General features: G+C 43.2%; 1 protein-coding gene across 1 annotated transcript in view; it reads left to right on the plus strand.

Annotated features, from left to right (window-relative positions):
* The window catches only part of LOC308687220 (patched domain-containing protein 3-like), a gene marked incomplete at its 3' end in the record, with an annotated part of 28,059 nt that extends 14,659 nt beyond the window's left edge, over positions 1–13,400 (plus strand). Inside the window, exons 5-8 of the mRNA XM_081359583.1 lie at positions 395–420; positions 4,231–5,232; positions 10,424–10,618; positions 13,381–13,400. Of these exons, the coding sequence (XP_081215709.1) occupies positions 395–420; positions 4,231–5,232; positions 10,424–10,618; positions 13,381–13,400 (1,243 nt within the window). The remainder of the gene's footprint in view (positions 1–394; positions 421–4,230; positions 5,233–10,423; positions 10,619–13,380) is intronic.
* Between the last annotated feature and the right edge of the window lie 9,136 nt (positions 13,401–22,536).

The raw sequence follows: 22,536 nt of genomic DNA on the forward strand, positions 1-22,536 counted from the left end.
TAGACTGTGTGATTGATCTCTATAGCATGTCCTCTTCCTCAGGATAGACTGTGTGATTGATCTCTATAGCATGTCCTCTTCCTCAGGATAGACTGTGTGATTGATCTCTATAGCATGTCCTCTTCCTCAGGATAGACTGTGTGATTGATCTCTATAGCATGTCCTCTTCCTCAGGATAGGCTGTGTGATTGATCTCTATAGCATGTCCTCTTCCTCGGGTTAGACTGTGTGATTGATCTCTATAGCATGTCCTCTTCCTCAGGATAGACTGTGTGATTGATGTCTATAGCATGTCCTCTTCCTCAGGATAGACTGTGTGATTGATCAATATAGTATGTCCTCTTCCTCAGGATAGACTGTGTGACTGATCTCTATAGCATGTCCTCTTCCTCAGGATAGACTGTGTGACTGATCTCTATAGTATGTCCTCTTCCTCAGGATAGACTGTGTGATTGATGTCTACAGCATGTCCTCTTCCTCAGTATAGACTGTGTGATTGATGTCTATAGCATGTCCTCTTCCTCAGGATAGACTGTGTGATTGATGTCTATAGCATGTCCTCTTCCTCAGGATAGACTGTGTGATTGATGTCTATAGCATGTCCTCTTCCTCAGGATAGACTGTGTGACTGATCTCTATAGTATGTCCTCTTCCTCAGGATAGACTGTGTGATTGATGTCTATAGCATGTCCTCTTCCTCAGGATAGACTGTGTGATTGATGTCTATAGCATGTCCTCTTCCTCGGGATAGACTGTGTGATTGATCTCTATAGCATGTCTTCTTGCTCAGGATAGACTGTGTGATTGATGTCTATAGCATGTCCTCTTCCTCAGGATAGACTGTGTGATTGATCAATATAGTATGTCCTCTTCCTCAGGATAGACTGTGTGACTGATCTCTATAGCATGTCCTCTTCCTCAGGATAGACTGTGTGATTGATGTCTATAGCATGTCCTCTTCCTCAGGATAGACTGTGTGATTGATCAATATAGTATGTCCTCTTCCTCAGGATAGACTGTGTGATTGATGTCTATAGCATGTCCTCTTCCTCAGGATAAACTGTATGATTGATCTCTATAGCATGTCCTCTTCCTCAGGATAGACTGTGTGATTGATGTCTATAGCATGTCCTCTTCCTCAGGATAGACTGTGTGATTGATGTCTACAGCATGTCCTCTTCCTCAGGATAGACTGTGTGATTGATGTCTATAGCATGTCCTCTTCCTCAGGTTAGACTGTGTGATTGATCTCTATAGCATGTCCTCTTCCTCAGGTTAGACTGTGTGATTGATGTCTATAGCATGTCCTCTTCCTCAGGTTAGACTGTGTGATTGATCTCTATAGCATGTCCTCTTCCTCAGGATAGACTGTATGATTGATCTCTATAGCATGTCCTCTTCCTCAGGATAGACTGTGTGATTGATGTCTATAGCATGTCCTCTTCCTCAGGATAGACTGTGTGATTGATGTCTACAGCATGTCCTCTTCCTCAGGATAGACTGTGTGATTGATGTCTACAGCATGTCCTCTTCCTCAGGTTAGACTGTGTGATTGATCTCTATAGCATGTCCTCTTCCTCAGGTTAGACTGTGTGATTGATGTCTATAGCATGTCCTCTTCCTCAGGATAGACTGTGTGATTGATGTCTATAGCATGTCCTCTTCCTCAGGATAGACTGTGTGATTGATCTCTATACCATGTCCTCTTCCTCAGGATAGACTGTGTGATTGATCTCTATAGCATGTCCTCTTCCTCGGGATAGACTGTGTGATTGATCTCTATAGTATGTCCTCTTCCTCAGGTTAGACTGTGTGACTGATCTCTATAGCATGTCCTCTTCCTCAGGATAGACTGTGTGACTGATCTCTATAGCATGTCCTCTTCCTCAGGATAGACTGTGTGATTGATCAATATGGCATGTCCTCTTCCTCAGGATAGACTGTGTGATTGATCTCTATAGCATGTCCTCTTCCTCAGGATAGACTGTGTGATTGATCTCTATAGCATGTCCTCTTCCTCAGGATAGACTGTGTGATTGATCTCTATAGCATGTCCTCTTCCTCAGGATAGACTGTGTGACTGATCTCTATAGCATGTCCTCTTCCTCAGGATAGACTGTGTGACTGATCTCTATAGCATGTCCTCTTCCTCAGGATAGACTGTGTGATTGATCTCTATGGCATGTCCTCTTCCTCAGGATAGACTGTGATTGATGTCTATAGCATGTCCTCTTCCTCAGGATATACTGTGTGATTGATCTCTATGGCATGTCCTCTTCCTCAGGATAGACTGTGATTGATGTCTATAGCATGTCCTCTTCCTCAGGATAGACTGTGTGATTGATGTCTATAGCATGTCCTCTTCCTCTTCCTTCCTGTGTGATTGATCTCTATAGCATGTCCTCTTCCTCAGGATAGACTGTGTGATTGATGTCTATATCATGTCCTCTTCCTCTTCCTCTTCCTTCCTGTGTGATTGATCTCTATAGCATGTCCTCTTCCTCAGGATAGACTGTGTGATTGATGTCTATAGCATGTCCTCTTCCTCAGGATAGACTGTGTGATTGATCTCTATGGCATGTCCTCTTCCTCAGGATAGACTGTGTGATTGATGTCTATAGCATGTCCTCTTCCTCAGGATAGACTGTGTGATTGATCTCTATAGCATGTCCTCTTCCTCAGGATAGACTGTGTGATTGATCTCTATAGCATGTCCTCTTCCTCAGGATAGACTGTGTGATTGATCTCTATGGCATGTCCTCTTCCTCAGGATAGACTGTGTGATTGATCTCTATGGCATGTCCTCTTCCTCAGGATAGACTGTGTGATTGATCTCTATAGCATGTCCTCTTCCTCAGGATAGACTGTGTGATTGATCTCTATAGCATGTCCTCTTCCTCAGGATAGACTGTGTGATTGATGTCTATCGCATGTCCTCTTCCTCAGGATAGACTGTGTGATTGATGTCTATAGCATGTCCTCTTCCTCAGGATAGACTGTGTGATTGATCTCTATAGCATGTCCTCTTCCTCAGGATAGACTGTGTGATTGATCTCTATAGCATGTCCTCTTCCTCAGGATAGACTGTGTGATTGATCTCTATAGCATGTCCTCTTCCTCAGGATAGACTGTGATTGATCAATATGGCATGTTCTCTTCCTCAGGATAGACTGTGTGATTGATCTCTATGGCATGTCCTCTTCCTCAGGATAGACTGTGATTGATGTCTATAGCATGTCCTCTTCCTCAGGATAGACTGTGTGATTGATCTCTATGGCATGTCCTCTTCCTCAGGATAGACTGTGATTGATGTCTATAGCATGTCCTCTTCCTCAGGATAGACTGTGTGATTGATGTCTATAGCATGTCCTCTTCCTCAGGATAGACTGTGTGATTGATCAATATAGCATGTCCTCTTCCTCAGGATAGACTGTGTGATTGATCAATATAGCATGTCCTCTTCCTCAGGATAGACTGTGTGATTGATCTCTATAGCATGTCCTCTTCCTCAGGATAGACTGTGTGATTGATGTCTATAGCATGTCCTCTTCCTCAGGATAGACTGTGTGATTGATCTCTATGGCATGTCCTCTTCCTCAGGATAGACTGTGTGATTGATGTCTATAGCATGTCCTCTTCCTCAGGATAGACTGTGTGATTGATCTCTATAGCATGTCCTCTTCCTCGGGTTAGACTGTGTGATTGATGTCTATAGCATGTCCTCTTCCTCAGGATAGACTGTGTGATTGATCTCTATAGCATGTCCTCTTCCTCAGGATAGACTGTGTGATTGATCAATATAGCATGTCCTCTTCCTCAGGATAGACTGTGTGATTGATCAATATAGCATGTCCTCTTCCTCAGGATAGACTGTGTGATTGATCTCTATAGCATGTCCTCTTCCTCAGGATAGACTGTGTGATTGATGTCTATAGCATGTCCTCTTCCTCAGGATAGACTGTGTGATTGATCTCTATGGCATGTCCTCTTCCTCAGGATAGACTGTGTGATTGATCTCTATAGCATGTCCTCTTCCTCAGGATAGACTGTGTGATTGATCTCTATAGCATGTCCTCTTCCTCGGGTTAGACTGTGTGATTGATGTCTATAGCATGTCCTCTTCCTCAGGATAGACTGTGTGATTGATCTCTATAGCATGTCCTCTTCCTCAGGATAGACTGTGTGATTGATCTCTATGGCATGTCCTCTTGACCTTCATGAAACTCCCAGAAGCCACTGGTGATGATGGAGGTTGTTGTGTTGGTGGGGCGTATGATAAAAACACAGATAAGGAATTTGAAATGCCAATAGATTCATTCTTTAAAAACTATTACGGCCCTTTTCTGACAAGAGTGTGGGTTAAGGCGCTCGTGTGTCTGATCTATGCCTGGTATTTGGCCATCAGTATCTATGGATGCTTCCAAATGCAGGAAGGTCTAGATCTGAAGCATTTAGCAGCAGACGGCTCATATGTTGGTAGTTACTATGACAAAGAAGATGATTTCTTCTCTGACTTTGGTCCCAATGTCATGTTAGTTATAAAGGATAAAGACTTTCAGTACTGGAACCCAACTGCTTGTGAAAGTCTTGACTTGTGTTTGGAAAAATTTCAAAATCTGCCAGTGGCAGATTCAGGCATTTCACCCATTTCTTGGCTGAGTGCGTACATGCAGTTTGGACTGAGTGCAGGTCTTAATTTAGATGATGAAATTCAATTCAAACGCTATTTAGCTACATTTCTTAATCAGTCTGGTTTTAGTCAAGATGTTAAATTCACTAACAATCAAATCCATGCGTCACGTATGTTCATTCAGACTGTGAACATCCGCACAGCGATTGATGAGAAGAACATGCTGAATGCATTTAGAGAAACCGCAGAAAAATGTGGGAAGTTGCAGCCATCCGTTGATCTGATAGTGTATCACCCCGCATTCATCTATTTCGACCAATACGCCGTCATCATTACTAATACAATCCAGAATATAGTAGTTGCTACATGTGCAATGCTAGTCATTTCACTCCTGTTGATCCCAAACCCTCTTTGCTCTCTCTGGGTGACATTTGCCATCGCATCTGTCATTGTGGGAGTGGCCGGTTTCATGGCATTATGGGATGTTAGTTTAGACTCTGTGTCTATGATTAATCTTGTTATCTGTATCGGGTTTTCTGTCGACTTCTCTGCTCACATATGCTATGCTTTTGTGTCAAGTGAAAAGTCCTCAGCGAATGAGAGTGTCATGATAGAAACACGGAAGCAAATGCAAGTTAACTCTTTTCTTTATTGTACACAAGTTGATGATAGATAAGTCCAGAGCGAGAAACAGGATAGTGGCGCAGGGACTTCGATGGTCAGATGTGCCGTGATGACAGGTGATGACGTGACGTGAGAATACCAGGGTGAACATCCACGGGGACACGAACAGGAACGAGGAGACACCGAGACTGGAACAAGACGAGATCACACACCGGGAACCACATACAACGATCTGACAAAGGAGATGAGAATTGAGTGAGTATATATAGGTGCTGAGATGAGCTGCAGCTGGTGACGGAGTGATGAACTTGATTGTTGATGAGTGCTGATCAGCCGGCACGCCCACACAATCAGCACGTAACATACAACAACAGAAACACGAGACAAGAAAGAGGCATAGGATTTATGAACCGTGACAGTACCCCCTCCCCTAGGAACGCCTCCTGGCGTTCCCAGGCTCCCTTACCTGCCGATTGTAATCATCGATAAGGGAGTGATCCAGGATGTCTCTAGCCGGTACCCAACTCCTCTCCTCCGGACCGTAACCCTCCCAGTCCACCAAGTACTGAAATCCGCGTCCCCTCCGCCTTGAGTCCAGAATACGACTGACCGAATAAGAAGGTTCCCCATCTACGAGTCGCGGCGGGGGGGGGGGGGACCGGGACTGGCGGATTAATACGAGCAAAAAACACGGGCTTAATTTTGGACACATGAAAGACGGGATGAATCCTCCTGTACACTGGAGGAAGATTGAGGCGGACTGTCACCGGACTAATGATTTTAGTGACAGAGAATGGGCCAATAAATTTAGGAGCAAGTTTATTAGAAACGGAGCGGAGAGGAATGTCCTTGGTAGAAAGCCACACTTTAGAACCGACGACATACACGGGAGGCTTACGCCGGTGGCGATCGGCTTGGGCCTTAGTGCGCGCCCCCACTTGGAGTAGAGTCTCACGGGCTCTAGTCCAAGTGCGGCGACACCTCTGGACGAAGGCGTGGGCAGAGGGGACCGCGACTTCGGATTCCAGACTGGGAAAAATAGGTGGCTGGTACCCTAAACTACATTCAAACGGTGATAGGCCCGTGGATGACACTGGCAACGTGTTGTGGGCGTACTCCACCATAGACAGTTGCTGACTCCAAGAGGAAGGATTCTTGGACACTAAACATCGCAACGTTCTCTCCAGATCCTGGTTGGCTCGCTCAGTTTGACCATTGCTCTGGGGATGAAACCCAGAGGACAGACTGACAGTCGCACCCAGGCATTTACAAAACTCTCGCCAAAATTTGGACACAAATTGGGGTCCTCTGTCAGAAACCACGTCTATCGGGAGGCCATGTAGCCGAAAGACGTGATTAACGACAATCAACGCTGTCTCCTTGGCTGAGGGTAATTTGGGCAAGGGAATGAAATGGGCCGCCTTCGAGAACCGGTCCACCACGATCAAAACTACCGTGTGACCCTGGGAGGGTGGGAGGGCGGTGACAAAATCTAGAGCGATATGGGACCAGGGTCTCGAAGGCACCGGCAGCGGTTGAAGTAACCCATCTGGAGAGCGATTGGAAGTCTTACCTGTGGCACAAACTGAGCAAGCCAAAACAAAATTGTGAACGTCACGAGCCATGAGAGGCCACCAGAATCGTTGCTTGACCAAAAATTTAGTGCGATTAACTCCCGGATGGCAAGCCACATTGGAACAATGTCCCCACTGGATCACGCTGGACCGTAAACCCTCCGGCACAAATAAACGATTCGGTGGACAACGAGTCGGAGGCATTACCCCTTCTAAGGCCTTCTTGACCTTCGATTCGACCTCCCATGTGAGTGTAGAGACGAATAGAGACTCTGGTAAAATGCACTCGGGAGTAGACGGGCGTTCGGATCGGTCAAAAATACGCGATAAAGAATCGGGTTTGATGTTTTTGGAACCCGGGCGGTACGAGAGAGTAAAATCAAAACGACCGAAAAAAAGAGCCCACCGAGCCTGCCTGGAGTTTAGTCTTTTAGCTGTCCGAATATATTCCAAGTTCTTGTGATCGGTCCAGACGATAAAAGGTACCCCCGACCCTTCTAACCAGTGGCGCCATTCTTCCAATGCTAACTTGACTGCCAATAACTCTCTGTTGCCAATGTCATAATTGCGCTCCGCAGGGGATAAACGATGAGACAAAAACGCGCAAGGATGCATCTTATCATCTGAGGAAGAACGCTGGGATAACACTGCACCTACCTCCACCTCTGACGCATCGACCTCCACCACGAACTGACGTGATGGATCAGGGGTTATCAGAATGGGGGCTGAAACGAAGCAACCCTTCAGTTTGGCAAACGCAGCCTCGGCTGCGTCTGACCACCTGAACGTCGTCCTGGGGGAGGTCAAGGCGGTCAGAGGTGCGGCTAGTTGGCTGAAATTGTGAATAAAACGCCGGTAGAAATTGGCGAACCCCAGAAACCTCTGTAGGGCCTTACGGGAATCTGGACTTGGCCATTCTACCACAGCCTTAATCTTCTCAGGATCCATGCGCATTCCCTCAACCGACACGATGTAACCTAAGAAAGGGACAGACTGTGCATGAAAATCGCATTTCTCCGCCTTGACAAAAAGCCCATTCTCTAGCAATCTCTGGAGCACTTGTCGAACGTGTTGCACATGTTCCTGGAGAGACGAAGAAAAAATCAATATGTCATCCAGGTAGACATATATGAACTGATCGACCATGTCTCGCAACACATCGTTGGCAAGTGCTTGGAAGACCGCTGGGGAGTTGGACAGCCCGAAGGGCATGACCAAGTATTCAAAGTGCCCCCTGGGGGTGTTAAAAGCGGTCTTCCATTCATCCCCCTCCCTGATGCGGACCAAATGATAAGCATTACGTAAATCCAATTTTGTGAAGATGGACGCTCCCTGCAACCTCTCGAAGGCTGAAGACATCAACGGCAAAGGATAAGTATTCTTTACCGTGATGCTGTTCAGCCCCCGGTAGTCAATACAAGGTCGCAAAGACCCGTCCTTCTTCCCCACAAAAAAGAACCCCGCCCCCGCTGGAGAAGAGGAAGGACGAATGAACCCAGTTGCTAGAGAATCAGAAATATATTTCTCCATGGCCTCCCTCTCTGGAACAGAGAGTGAATATAACTTGCCCTTGGGCGGAGACGTACCTGGCAGTAAATCTATGGCACAGTCATAGGGACGATGCGGGGGAAGAGAAGCAGCCCGAGACTTACTGAACACCTCCTTCAGGTCCAGATACTCCGCGGGCACGTTAGACAAATCCACTGCCTCCTCCTGAAACACAGGGACAGAAACAGACGGACAAGCAGACACGAGACAAGACTTATGCCAAAAACTGCTCCACGCAGACACAGAATTGGTAGACCAGTCCACTCTAGGATTGTGACGGGTGAGCCAGGGGTGACCAAGGACGATGGGTGCGAGGGGAGTGTCCAGAATGTAAAAAGAGATGATTTCAGTGTGATTTCCTGATGTGATGAGGGTGATGTCTTCGGTGATGAGTGAGATGGTGGGAAGTTCTTGGCCGTTGAGAGCGTGTACTGAGATCTTGTGTGTGAGGGGTCTGAGGGGAACTTGAAGTTTGCGTGCAAATGAATAGTCCATGAAATTACCTTCTGCCCCAGAATCCAGTAGTGCTCGACAGTCGTGAAGGTGAGTTGACCATCTCAGTCTTACCGGAAGGAGAGTAGATGTGGATGAGGACTTCTCGGCGGAGATCCCACCCGATAGTAGCCTCATACTTACTATCGGGCTGGGCCTTTTAACGGGCAGTTATAGGCGAAGTGACCCGCTCCTCCACAGTACATGCAGAGGCCCTGGGATCTCCGCCTCTCCTTCTCCTCCCGGGAAAGCCGGGCTCGACCAACCTGCATGGGCTCGTGATCGTAGACAGGGCTGACCGCGTCCCCGCCTCCGGATCGTTGGCCCTCGAATCCTCCTGTGGGGCGACTGGGCAACGTGCGACGGTTCATTCGTGATAACCGTGCGTCCACTCTTAATGCCAATGCGATTAGGTCGTTGAGAGAAGTTGGCAGGTCCATGGCGTAAATCTCCTTCTGGACGCGGTCAGCCAGCCCATGCAGGAACATATCCCACTGCGCCTCCTCGTTCCATTGGCTCTCCACCGCTAGAGTCCAAAACTCGATGGAGAAGTCTGAAACGGATCTCTCTCCCTGCCGCAGATCGGCCAGCATCCTAGCTGCCTCACGTCCAGCGACGGCCCGGTCAAAGACTCGTTTCATCTCGGCGGAGAGCTCCTGGAACGAGGCACAGCATGGGTCTTGATTCTCCCACACCGCTGTTCCCCAGAGTGCCGCCTTCCCAGTCAGCAGCGTCAGCACAAAGGCGACCTTGGTTTGCTCGTTGTTGAATGTTCTGGGCTGAAGAGAGACGTGCATGGAGCATCGTGTTAAGAAAGCTCGACAGAAGTTGGGTTCACCTGCATAGGACTCAGGAACTGGTAGGCGGGGCTCCGACTGGGAGGGATTCTCTGGTGGTGGTGGGGGAACCGGCGGTGTGGGGGGCGCAGCGGGAACTCGCAGATGTTGAAGCTGTTGGGTGAGCCCGGACACCTGCGCCACTAGAGCCTGAACAGCACGCGCTGTATCGCTGAGGTTCTTCTCCTGGGAGTCCATTCGAAGTATGCTGCTGTTCACGAACTCCTCCAGCGATCTGGCAGAGCTACTCGCTGCTTCCATCGATGGGTCAGATCGTTCTGTCATGATAGAAACACGGAAGCAAATGCAAGTTAACTCTTTTCTTTATTGTACACAAGTTGATGATAGATAAGTCCAGAGCGAGAAACAGGATAGTGGCGCAGGGACTTCGATGGTCAGATGTGCCGTGATGACAGGTGATGACGTGACGTGAGAATACCAGGGTGAACATCCACGGGGACACGAACAGGAACGAGGAGACACCGAGACTGGAACAAGATGAGATCACACACCGGGAACCACATACAACGATCTGACAAAGGAGATGAGAATTGAGTGAGTATATATAGGTGCTGAGATGAGCTGCAGCTGGTGACGGAGTGATGAACTTGATTGTTGATGAGTGCTGATCAGCCGGCACGCCCACACAATCAGCACGTAACATACAACAACAGAAACACGAGACAAGAAAGAGGCATAGGATTTATGAACCGTGACAGAGAGAGCCACAGATGCCGTCACTAAGCTGGGCTATCCCATCATTCAGGGTGCGGTGTCCACTATCGCCGGTGTGGTGGTGCTCTCGACTGCTAAAAGCTACCTCTTCAGGACCTTCTTCAAAATCATGTTCTTAGTCATTCTGTTTGGGGCCGTCCATGGCATCATATTCATACCGTTGTTCCTGACCTTCCTCGGCAATTTTAGTAACCGTCATGAAAGAAAAAAAGAAAATCGTCCAGAGCAAAATGGAATGATTGCTTCACAGAGTATGCTGATCCTGACTGTTGCTGAGCTTACTTTACTGAAAGATTTTGCATGTTGAAGTTACTAATAAAGTATTTATATCATAATCAAGAATATTTTTTAAACATATATATTTTTTTCCTTTTCATCAGTATTATTTCATGTGGACATGTGTTCATTTAAACACCTCAATGCAAACACAACTTTGCTTTTGTAATCCAATTACATTCAAGTACATTGATTAAACTGCATTACTGGACATTAGAACTTATTCTGTTCAGTGACAATTATAGTGAGATTGAGTCATTTATGACAGTATTTACACAAATGCTTGAACACCTCTGCCATATATTTTTGCTTTTTTGCAGTGCAAGGGTCAATAAAAAAACTGGTTCTTTGAACAAGTACAGCGTTTTCTTTATTCAAAACATGATGTGTGTAAAGTAGGGATGGGCAATATATTATCATTTGTGATATACTGGTACAAATTCTCCTCACGATAACAATTAGTCTCCCCGCGATAATAACGATACAGCCTAGTTGATGATGTATGTCTGTTTGGGACCCATTCACATCACATACAGTGTGAAAACAACTATGGCAGAAGGTAGATGCGAAGCTGAGGCGGAGTTTATCACTAAAAAAGTTTATCGCTCTTCAATCTGAAACTGGGACACACAGCAGGGTTGCCAACTCTCACGCATCTGGCGTGACAGTCACGCATTCAGCCTCAATCTCACGCTCTCACGCTTAACAAAGAAATCTCACGCTAAATTAGACATTCTTCTGTGCTGTATTTTTTTTTCACTCGTGTGCACTAAATTTCAGAATTACTATAAACAATTCAGGCTCTTAACTACTGGATGGACCACTATTTATGGCGCAAATTAGTTAAAATCTCCCGGAATCTAGAGCGAGCACGCATGCGAGACAGAGACTAAACCGTAGCGCACACACGGCGTACGGCAGCGTTGAGCATTGTAGCCAATCACTGACATGTCTGTTGAACGCATTGGCCAATCAGAGGCGTTTAAATGAGTCGCTGTGCTGAAGATGTGTTTTGCGCGAGCTCACCGAGTTCTACACTTTCGCAAACCTGTCATTATTATTGCCTATAAACTTAAGATGCAAAATAAAAGATTCACTGCAATGTATTTGATATTCTTGATGCTGTTCTGATGCGCTCCATTACGCACCGCTCTGTTTGGCGTTAGGATGACTAAAAGTTCAGCGGTCTAGCTCTTCAATGTCAGAATGATTAAAGAAGTGAACGAATGCCTGGCAAAATGTAAGTGGAAAACATTTAATATTTGACTGTTTTACAACAGAAATGTTCAACTACCGACAGTATCCGGTGACGCGTATTAGGCTACTCAACTTTTTTTTTTTTTTTTTTACTAAATTTAGCCTTTTTGAATTGAAAATATGCTATAATTTCTTTGATTCATTTAGAGAGAATGCATGCATAATTAAAAATAAAATATTATTTGCAAATAGTTACAATTATTTCACTAATACAATAAGCTTTTTTTTCTTTATTCCCTTAAATCGCTTTTATAATTAATTCCTTTAAATAAAAATACCCCAAAAAAATTTGGGTTGGAATACCCCCCCCCCCCCCCCCCCCCCGTTGAAATATATTTACCGCCGGGGGGTAAAAAAAGTGCTTCAGAGTGTTCATAATATACAGAAGAACTACTAACATCTCCCACTTTCATAAGACCCACAAGTGCCATATCATCGGCATATTTAAGGAGACTAAACCCCTCATTTTTTATCTTATACTCATTAATGTACAAAGAAAATAGTATTGGTGATAGAATTGCTCCCTGAGGGGCTCCTGTATTTAATGTGATAATTCCAGACAGTTTGCCATTAATAGCCACTCTTTGCGGGCGATTAGATAGAAAATCTTTAATCCACCAGATAAGTCCACCATTTACCCCCAAATCAATCAGTCGCTGAATTAAAATGTGAATCTTCATCGTGTTAAAAGCTGATGTGAAATCTAAAAACAAAATTCTAGCATAATTTGAAGTTAATTGTACATGCTCAGCAACTGAATTATATAATGTTAAAACTGCATCATCAGTACCTCTTGCTTTTTTATATGCGAATTGCAATGGATCCAAGACATCACTCACAAAATACATTAAGTGCCGCATAATTACTCTTTCCATACATTTCCCCAACACAGATGTTAATGATATTGGTCTAAAATAATTTAAACCTTTTGCTCCTGTAATTTTGGGTACTGGGACAACTGTGGATACCTTCCATAGGTTTGGTACTATTCATGTATTTAACAAAAGACCCCGGTCAATTGATAAACACAATCCTTTAGTACACGCCCATTCAACCCATCAGGTCCAGGTGCCTTATTTGATTTTGTGCGGGACAAGCAGTATGCAATTTCATGTTCTTCCAGGGTAATCTTTTCATATAAGGGGAAATCAGAACAAATCCTATCAACCTCAGTGCTACATTCACCAGTGTCAAATCTGCCAAAAAATACATTTAGTTCATCAGCAAAAGATACATTATGAGATTGTGTGGGGTTCGTTTTTTTTCCCTTCCTTCCCATCATCACATTCAGTCCCTCCCAAGCTTGCTTTACATTACCCTTATAGAATTTACTTTCAATTTTATTTTTATATTCTAGTTTAGCACTTTTAATTTTCCCCCTAATTTCTCTATTTTTTTCTCTAACTAGTTCCTTATCCCCCGTCGTAAAGGCTACCTTCCTCTCATTAAGGCATACTTTTAAATCTTTTGTAAACCAATTCTTATTGTTTGGGTATATACATACAGTTTTTGTTTCAACACAGTTGCTCTCACAAAAATTTACGTAGGACGTAATACTTTCAGTGATATTGTCACGGGGTGACAAAACAGCCCCGGAACAATTCCCCTCTGGAGAATTGTTCCCGTCGGGACGTTTTCAGCGTAACACCATCCCCGGACCTGTATGAGTGTTTGTCGTCATGACAACTAAACGGCAGATTGGTGACAGGTGTAAGGGCTTCACGTTGAGTGTTTGATTGAGACCACTCCCGCTTCTTGACAGGATAAAAACACACAAGGAAGAGAAGGCTGCGTTGTGCTGTATGGTGCGGGGTTGTGCTGTGTGGTGCGGGGTTGTGCTGTGTGGTGCGGTGCCATGCTGTGGTGTTGCGCTGTTCTTCTGCCCCGTTGATTTGGATTGTTCTTCCCCCTGATCGTTGTTGGCTTCTCTCCTGTGGGGATTTGTGTATGGAACTGCAGTTGAGGGGTTGTCTTGAAGGAAAAGGAGTGTTATTTGAGAGGACTCGGGGACGGCCAAGAGGAATGAAATTCGCTGACTGAGCTGGGGAAGAGAAAGATGAGTGGTTCTCAAACTGAATCTCATAACTGCATGTGTTCTACACTAAATTGGGTATTGGATTGAAGTGCTTGGAGCATGTGTACACCCTTCACCGAGTGAAATATTGATTCCTGTTGATTTCCTCATCTCCTCTCCCCGATTGGAGTCCAGCGGAGTGAAGTCCGTCTGTGACCGTGAAGACCAACCTCTCGAGTGTTCTGTCCGCCCCTGGCGATCATCAGTCCGGTAGACCAGGATCTGTGGGTGAGTGCTGGCCTTATGCGCACTAGAAGAGTGGAATTGCAGTGTATAAATTGACGTTTCCCCTCACGAATACATGTTTAGAGTTGGATTGCAGTGTGTGTGTGGAAGAATACCTGTTATTGCCCCGCAACTGCCCATGTGCCCTGGGGATCTACTATTTACCGTGAGAGCTGAGTGAGATTGCTTACATCTACGTGCGGTGTCTAGAAAGTAGAACCTCTGCGAGACAACATCACCCCACGTGAGAACTGTACACTGCTGTTGAGGTTGATTCTGTCTGTCCTGGAGAAGCCCCGTTCAGCCTGCGACTGTGAGTCTGCTGCAACCCTAAGCCTATCTGCATGGTGTGAAGTTATCTGTCCCCTGCAACACACGTGAGAACTGTACACTGCTGTTGAGGTTGATTCTGTCTGTCCTAGAGAAGCCCTGTTCAGCCAGCGACTGTGAGTCTGCTGCAACCCTAAGCCTATCTGCATGGTGTGAAGTTATCTGTCCACTGCAACACACGTGAGAACTGTATACTGCTGTTGAAGTTGATTCTGTCTGTCCTAGAGAAGCCCCGTTCAGCCTGCGACTGTGAGTCTGCTGCAGCCCTAAGCCTACCTGCATGGAGTGAAGTTATCTGTCCCCTGCAACACACGTGAGAACTGTACGCTGCTGTTGAAGTTGATTCTGTCTGTCCTAGAGAAGCCCCGTTTAGCCTGCGACTGTGAGCCTGCTGCAGCCCTAAGCCTACCTGCATGGAGTGAAGTTATCTGTCCCCTGCAACACACGTGAGAACTGTACGCTGCTGTTGAAGTTGATTCTGTCTGTCCTAGAGAAGCCCCGTTTAGCCTGCGACTGTGAGCCTGCTGCAGCCCTAAGCCTACCTGCATGGAGTGAAGTTATCTGTCCCCTGCAACACACGTGAGAACTGTACGCTGCTGTTGAAGTTGATTCTGTCTGTCCTAGAGAAGCCCCGTTTAGCCTGCGACTGTGAGCCTGCTGCAGCCCTAAGCCTACCTGCATGGAGTGAAGTTATCTGTCCCCTGCAACACACGTGAGAACTGTACGCTGCTGTTGAAGTTGATTCTGTCTGTCCTAGAGAAGCCCCGTTCAGCCTGCGACTGTGAGCCTGCTGCAGCCCTAAGCCTACCTGCATGGAGTGAAGTTATCTGTCCCCTGCAACACACGTGAGAACTGTACGCTGCTGTTGAAGTTGATTCTGTCTGTCCTAGAGAAGCCCCGTTTAGCCTGCGATTGTGAGTCTGCTGCAGCCCTAAGCCTACCTGCATGGTGTGAAGTTATATGTCCCCTGTAACACACGTGAGAACTGTGCACTGCTGTTGAAGTTGATTCTGGCTGTCCTAGTGAAGCCCCGTTCCGCTTGCGACTTGGAGTCTGCTGCAGCCGAGCCTTGATCTCTCTACTCACCTGTGATACTCACCTGTCCAACGCTCTCCCACTGTGAGTCTGACGCCAGTCTGTGGAGGAAGTGATCTCCGTCCTCCCTACTCACCCGTGATACCCCCCTGTCCAACGTTCTCCCATTGGGAGTCTCGCTGGTTCACACCTGTGGCGGTGCTGCTCTGGGCCCCTGGGAAGGAGAGGACAAGGAATTTTAGACTAGGACTTCTTAATTGCTTTTTAATACAAAATAAAGTTGTTATTCCTTTTACTCCTGCCTCCTGCCTCCTCCTTTGATACGCTCCTCTGGGTGATAGTGGGTTAGGGGTGGGGGCAGTCTGGTTTGGCCCACCCCGACCTGTGACAATATCATGAACATTGTCATTAGCATTAAAAAACACTTGCCAGTCCGTCTGTTCAAAACAGTCTCTCAGTTGTTCTTTGCTCCGTTCAGTCCACAAATGTACTTGTTTCACAGTCGGTTTCTCTCGTTTAATTTTAGCCCGATATCTGGAAAATAAATGTACAATATTGTGGTCCGACTTCCACAGAGGGGGGCGACAGATGGCTTTGTATCCTTCGGCAATATTGCCATAGCATTTATTCAAGATACGCGAGAGTCTGGTCGGGCGATCAACATATTGATGTAGAGCAGGTAAAAAAGTTGACAGATCACATGAATTCATATCCCCCAGAATCAATAGTGGTTGCTCAGGTGAGTGGACCAGTGCTTCATTAAAACATTCTGCTATTTTGTTCCCGGCTTTCACATGATCCGGTCCAGGAACATATACTAAAATAATTGTTATTTGCCCAAACTCCCTGGGAAGATAGAAAGGTCTAAAAGCCACTGACAAGAGTTCATAATCCGGAGTACATACCTGTTCACATATACGAAATCGGGTGGCCCACCTATCCACGTAGATACACAGACCTCCTCCAACTGCTTTTTGAGATGCGGCTACATTTCTGTCCGTTCTTATCATTGTATATCCACTTATGTCGATGTCCTGTATTCCATCCTTTAGCCAGGTCTCAGTAAAACATATCAAGTTACTTTGTCTGAAATCGCTGTCATATTTCGCTTTCAATAGCAGTTCATCAGTTTTACTTCTTAGGGACCGTACATTTGAGAGGGTGATTACAGGTAAAGGAGGTTTATGGCCTCTTCTTTTTAATCTCTGTCGCACCCCACCTCTAGATCCTCGTTTCTTCGATGAAATCCTGTTCCATGTCCTTGTCCTAGAATTCCTTAAAAGCTCTTTGCAATCTTCAGGCAATTGCACTTGAGGACAAACATTCGGAAGATGCGGGATTAATAAAAGGAGTTCCTCCCGGGTGTACATGTGAGCTCCGCTTACGGCGTTCACCTCCGAACCGATCGCCACTAATAACTTCAACAGATATACGATCACCCAATATGCGAAGCAGCTCATTTTCATAGTGGACGTAATGGCTAAAATAAAATAAAAATAGAACAGCAAATACTTAAATCACGGGAATAAACAAACAAACAAACCAACGAGTGAACGCACGTGAAGCACTGGGTCAGCAGCAGAGCCGCGCCCCGGGCTTATATGTTTGGTTGACTGTGTTTTATTTTGATAATGAGCAGTCTGCGATATGAAGCAACGCCAGAACTGTTGTGTGAGAGCGCGATGCGCCAGCGCCATCACTTGGATTTGTTCCACTGCTGGGAAATAACTTAATACTCATACAGATAATATGACATCATTCGAAACAGAAAAATGTATATTTTTATTTGTGTACATTCAAAAGGACTACAAAATAGCATGCCATTGAAAAATAAATAAAACAACATGATGTGCTGCTTTAGCTCGTCTCGGTCTCTTTAGATCTTTCTGGCGCTCACCAAAAATGAACCAGAATACAGAGAATAGCCTTTTCGGCGCGCCTACTTTTGAAAGTCAACATTTAGATTATTTAACGTTAAATGCATTATATATGCCTAAGTCACTTTGGAATAAACCACAGCGTGTTTCATGATAAAACGTGACTTAGCCTATACAGTCCGGAAAATAGGCTATATGCATAGGCGTAATTTGCGGGTGGGACATGATGTCCCCACCACTTTTTGCCAGGGTCGATAAAACATCTTGCGACACGAATGTACAAATAAATAAAACATCTCCAGTTATCTGGCAGAGCATTCATTTCGTTCGTTTTTTAAATAAGAGACGATCTAGCGCTCAAATGTGTTTTTTTAAATCGCATGATCAAAGTGCTCGTTGCCGCTGCGATCAGTGGACAGTGTTTTCTCGTGTGGCTCGCGCACACGCCGCACTGTCTTCACTCGGACGCGCGCTTCAATCCGTTGCGGATACTCTCTATTCGTTCTGGTGAAATCATAAATACATAATGCACACAAACGTGCCCCTGCTTAATATACAACCACTGATGAACATAATCGGTTTTGATGAGGGAAAAAAATAATTATACGAGAAAAAGAAAAAAAACTATGCGAGAGCAGATTAGAACCCAGAACCTCTGACACGGTTGGCGAAAAGTCTACCACTGGACCATTAAGATACACATCAGTCAGCAGCGGATCTATGTATTTATGCCTGATAACATATATCAGGTTACATCGCATTAAAGGACAAATTAAACCCCATGTAGCCTACTATTTAAATCGATTGAAGGTCATCGTAATGTTATTGTACATATATCTGATTTAGCATTTTATTAGCAACCGCTTTATCCGTACAACTGCTGCAGCGGACTATTATTAGAATAATAGAAATCTAATACTCAAGCTGTTTTCTCATTTTTCTACTCTTAATATTTAATAAAAAACGACTGAACGAAAGATAGGCAAGGCAAGGCAAGGCAAGTTTATTTATATAGCACATTTCATACACAATGGTAATTCAAAGTGCTTTACATACTATTAAAAATAAACAGAAGAAATAAGAATATACAAAACAGTTTAGAATAAAGAAACAAGAAAGAACTAAAAATAATTAAAACAGTTTAGAATAAAGAACAGTTTAAAATAAAGAAACGAGAAAGAACTAAAAATAATTAAAACAGTTTAGAATAAAGACTAAAATAAGACACAGTATAAACAGTCGGACAGACAGTGACACAGTGCTCATTCATTAAATGCAAAGTTAAACAGATGTGTTTTGAGTCTGGATTTGAATGTGACTACTGTAGGAGCACATCTGATCTCCTCTGGAAGCTGGTTCCAGCTGCGGCTGGCATAATAGCTAAAAGCAGACTCTCCATGCTTAGAGTGAACTCTTGGAACTTCTAGCTGATGTGATCCTAATGATCTGAGTAATCTGTTGGGTTTTGTATTCCGTGAGCATATCTGCAATGTATTGAGGTCCTAGGCCATTAAATGATTTATATACTAGTAATAATACTTTAAAATCAATCCTATAAGTAACTGGCAGCCAGTGTAATGACCTGAGTACTGGTGTGATATGTTCATATTTTCTGGTTCTGCTAAGAATCCTGGCAGCAGCGTTCTGTATGAGCTGCAAATGTCTTATGGTCTTTTTGGGAAGGCCAGTGAGGAGTCCATTACAATAATCCACCCTGCTGGTGATGAAAGCATGAACAAGTTTCTCTAAGTCTTGACTGGAAACAAAGCATCTAATTCTTGCAATATTTTTCAGATGATAGTATGCTGATTTAGTTATTGCTTTGACATGACTATTGAAACTAAGGTCTGACTCTAAAGACACACCAAGATTCCTGACTTGATTTTTAGTTGTTTGACCTTTAGAGTGAAGGTATGCGTTCACCTTGAGAACTTCATCTTTGTTTCCAAACACAATGATTTCAGTTTTGTCTTTGTTTAACTGTAGAAAGTTTTGGCACATCCAGCTGTTGACTTCATCGATGCATTGGCACAGGGAGTCAATGGGGCTGTAATCGTTAGGCGATAGGGCTAAGTAGATCTGTGTGTCGTCTGCATAGCTGTGGTAAGCGATTTGGTTCTTTCTCATTATTTGGCTCATTGGGAGCATATACAGGTTGAACAGGAGTGGCGCAAGAATTGAGCCTTGAGGGACTCCGCATGTCATGGGCGTCCACTCAGACTTATGGTCACCTATACTCACATAATAACCTCTCCCATCTAAGTATGACCTGAACCATTTTAGGACTATCCCAGAAATCCCCACCCAGTTTTCCAGCCTGTCCAGAAGTATTTTGTGATCGACAGTGTCAAATGCAGCACTGAGGTCGAGTAGAACCAGCACTGATAATTTGCCTGAATCCGTATTTAAGCGAATATCGTTTATTATCTTAATGAGCGCCGTCTCTGTGCTGTGGTGCGGTCGGAAACCAGATTGAAAATTATCAAAGTATCCATTTGAGTTTAAGAATTTGTTCAGCTGGTTGAAGACAACTTTTTCAATGATTTTGCCTGTGAAAGGAAGATTTGAGATCGGTCTATAGTTGCTTAATATAGTCTTATCCAGATTGCTCTTTTTCAGGAGGGGTTTGACAACAGCAGTTTTAAGGGAGTTTGGAAAACTTCCATAGAAAAGTGAGGCATTTACCACTTCTAGGAGATCTGCTTCTAAACAGTCTAACACACTTTTAAAAAAAGATGTGGGAAGTGTGTCAAGGGCGCAGGTTGATGTTTTAAGGTGCTGAACGGTTTCTTTCAGAATTTTGCCATCAATTTCTTCAAAATCAGACATAGTAACTACTTTCTCAGGTTGTAGTCTGATCTGTCTGACCTCAGTGCAACTCAAGGATGTGCTGATCACCTTTCTAATATTATTGATTTTCTCAGAGAAAAAGGTAGCAAACTCACTACACTTGCTGTCGGAGAGCATTTCACTGGGAATCTGGCTTGGGGGATTTGTTAGTCTGTCGACAGTAGCGAAGAGATTTCGAGTATTATTTAGGTTTCTGTTTATGATATTGGAGAAGAAAGTCTGTCTAGCTTTGCCTAGTTCCATATTGAAAGCACGAATGGTGTCTCTATAGATGTTATAGTGGATTACAAGTTTTGTCTTTCGCCACATGCGCTCTGATTTTCTGCATTGTCTTTTCATAATTTGCACTGCTGTTGAGTTTCTCCAAGGTGCTTTTTGTTTACACGGATACACGGATTATCTTGAACCACCACCGCGTTTGCGGCAGAAAACTACAGCAGTGCAGCCAAAATGCTCTGTTCGACTTATCTGAGATCCTTTTTTCTTCCCTGTGGATGACCTGTGACCTACTTTCTGTAAGACCTGAATTTTTTAAAATTGAATTTTTGAGATTGAATTTTAGAAAACTGAATTTGAAGATCCGAATTTCTTCATCTTGAAAACTTGAATCTGTATTTTTTTAAACTGAATATTTGCAGTATAAGAATTCAGAACAAAAAAACTAGCTGTTTGAAAATACATGTCTATAAAATTCAGCCATAAAAACATTTCAATTTGTTAAATTTCAAATGTTCAACATTCGTTTAAAAAAAATCAAATTCAGAACTATTTTTACACTTGCAAATAATTCAAATTTACACAATTCAAATTCAAATCATTTTGTCATATTCAAATTTACACAATTCAAATTATTTTGTCATATTCAAATTTACACAATTCAAATTCAAATCATTTTGTCATCTTATAAGCTCCATACTTTTGCTGCAGAAATTCAATAAAAAAAGACCCATCTCAGAGTGCTTTATAGAATGTACAGTTAATGAAAAAATGAAGACAGAGACAGAATTGCTGCAATAAAGACTATTTGCAAAAGGACATTACTGCAAGATAACAAAAATATGCAATATAGCTGCCATTTATTATGTGAAAATACAAATACGAACAGAAAAAGCACCAGAAGAAAAATAAATAAAAATGTTTCAATTCACAATATAAGCAGCTGTTTACCTTGACTTTAGCCTGTAAGGTTAGGTTTAGAACATGTGTTATCTGTTCTGACATACAGTGTTAAAGCATTGGTAAATTTGGCAGTAAAAATCCATTGTTTTGGTCTTGTTTGAGCTTGTGTGTAAAAGAAGTTCAAGCATTTTAAATGTGTGTTAATTGTATGCATTTTGTGTTAAAGCAACAAGAAATGTGTTAATAGTATAGCTTACACAGACGGATGTAGTGCTAACTGCTTTAAGAGTTTTGGAAAATCTGTCATAGCAATCGTAAAAAACTGTAATCGCATTGATCTAAATTACTTATCATGATTGAATAATAATAATATCAATAATAATAATAAGTCAATGGAAAATCACAAATTGTAATATTATAAAATAAAAGTACACATTTCTAAAAATTACAAATGTTATAAATGCATGAATTATATATATATATATATATATATATATATATATATATATATATATATATATATATGTGTGTTATTTTCATGTTTATAATATGTCTAATAAATAAGTGTTGCTTTCTCACTAGAGGAGACATAGGATAAAGATTGAAACTATGAATGGAAATAATCACATTTATCTAGTAAACTAATTATCATGATTTAGTAACTTTAACCAATGGAAAATAAAAAATATATATATTATAAAATAAAAGTAGAATTTTCTAAAAATTCCAAATGTTATAAATGCATGAATGTTATATTTACATATATTTTATAATTATATGTTATTTTCATAAGTGTTTAAAACACGTATAATAAATACATTTTGCTTGCCCACTAGAGGGAGACACAATATAAGGATGGAAACTATGAATGGCATTAATCACATTGATCTAGTTCATTTTTAAAACTTAAGGTGTACTGACAGAATTGTTTTATACAATTAGTGTACATTGAATCTGTGAAATGCGTATGGATTATTAAATGTTATAAATATAACATATGTGTATAAATATAACATATGTGTATATATATGTTATAAGTATTTATACCATGGTG

This window comes from Scardinius erythrophthalmus (genome assembly GCF_964197995.2).
Source record: "Scardinius erythrophthalmus genome assembly, chromosome: 1".
In the NCBI taxonomy this organism is placed as follows: Eukaryota; Metazoa; Chordata; class Actinopteri; order Cypriniformes; family Leuciscidae; genus Scardinius; species Scardinius erythrophthalmus.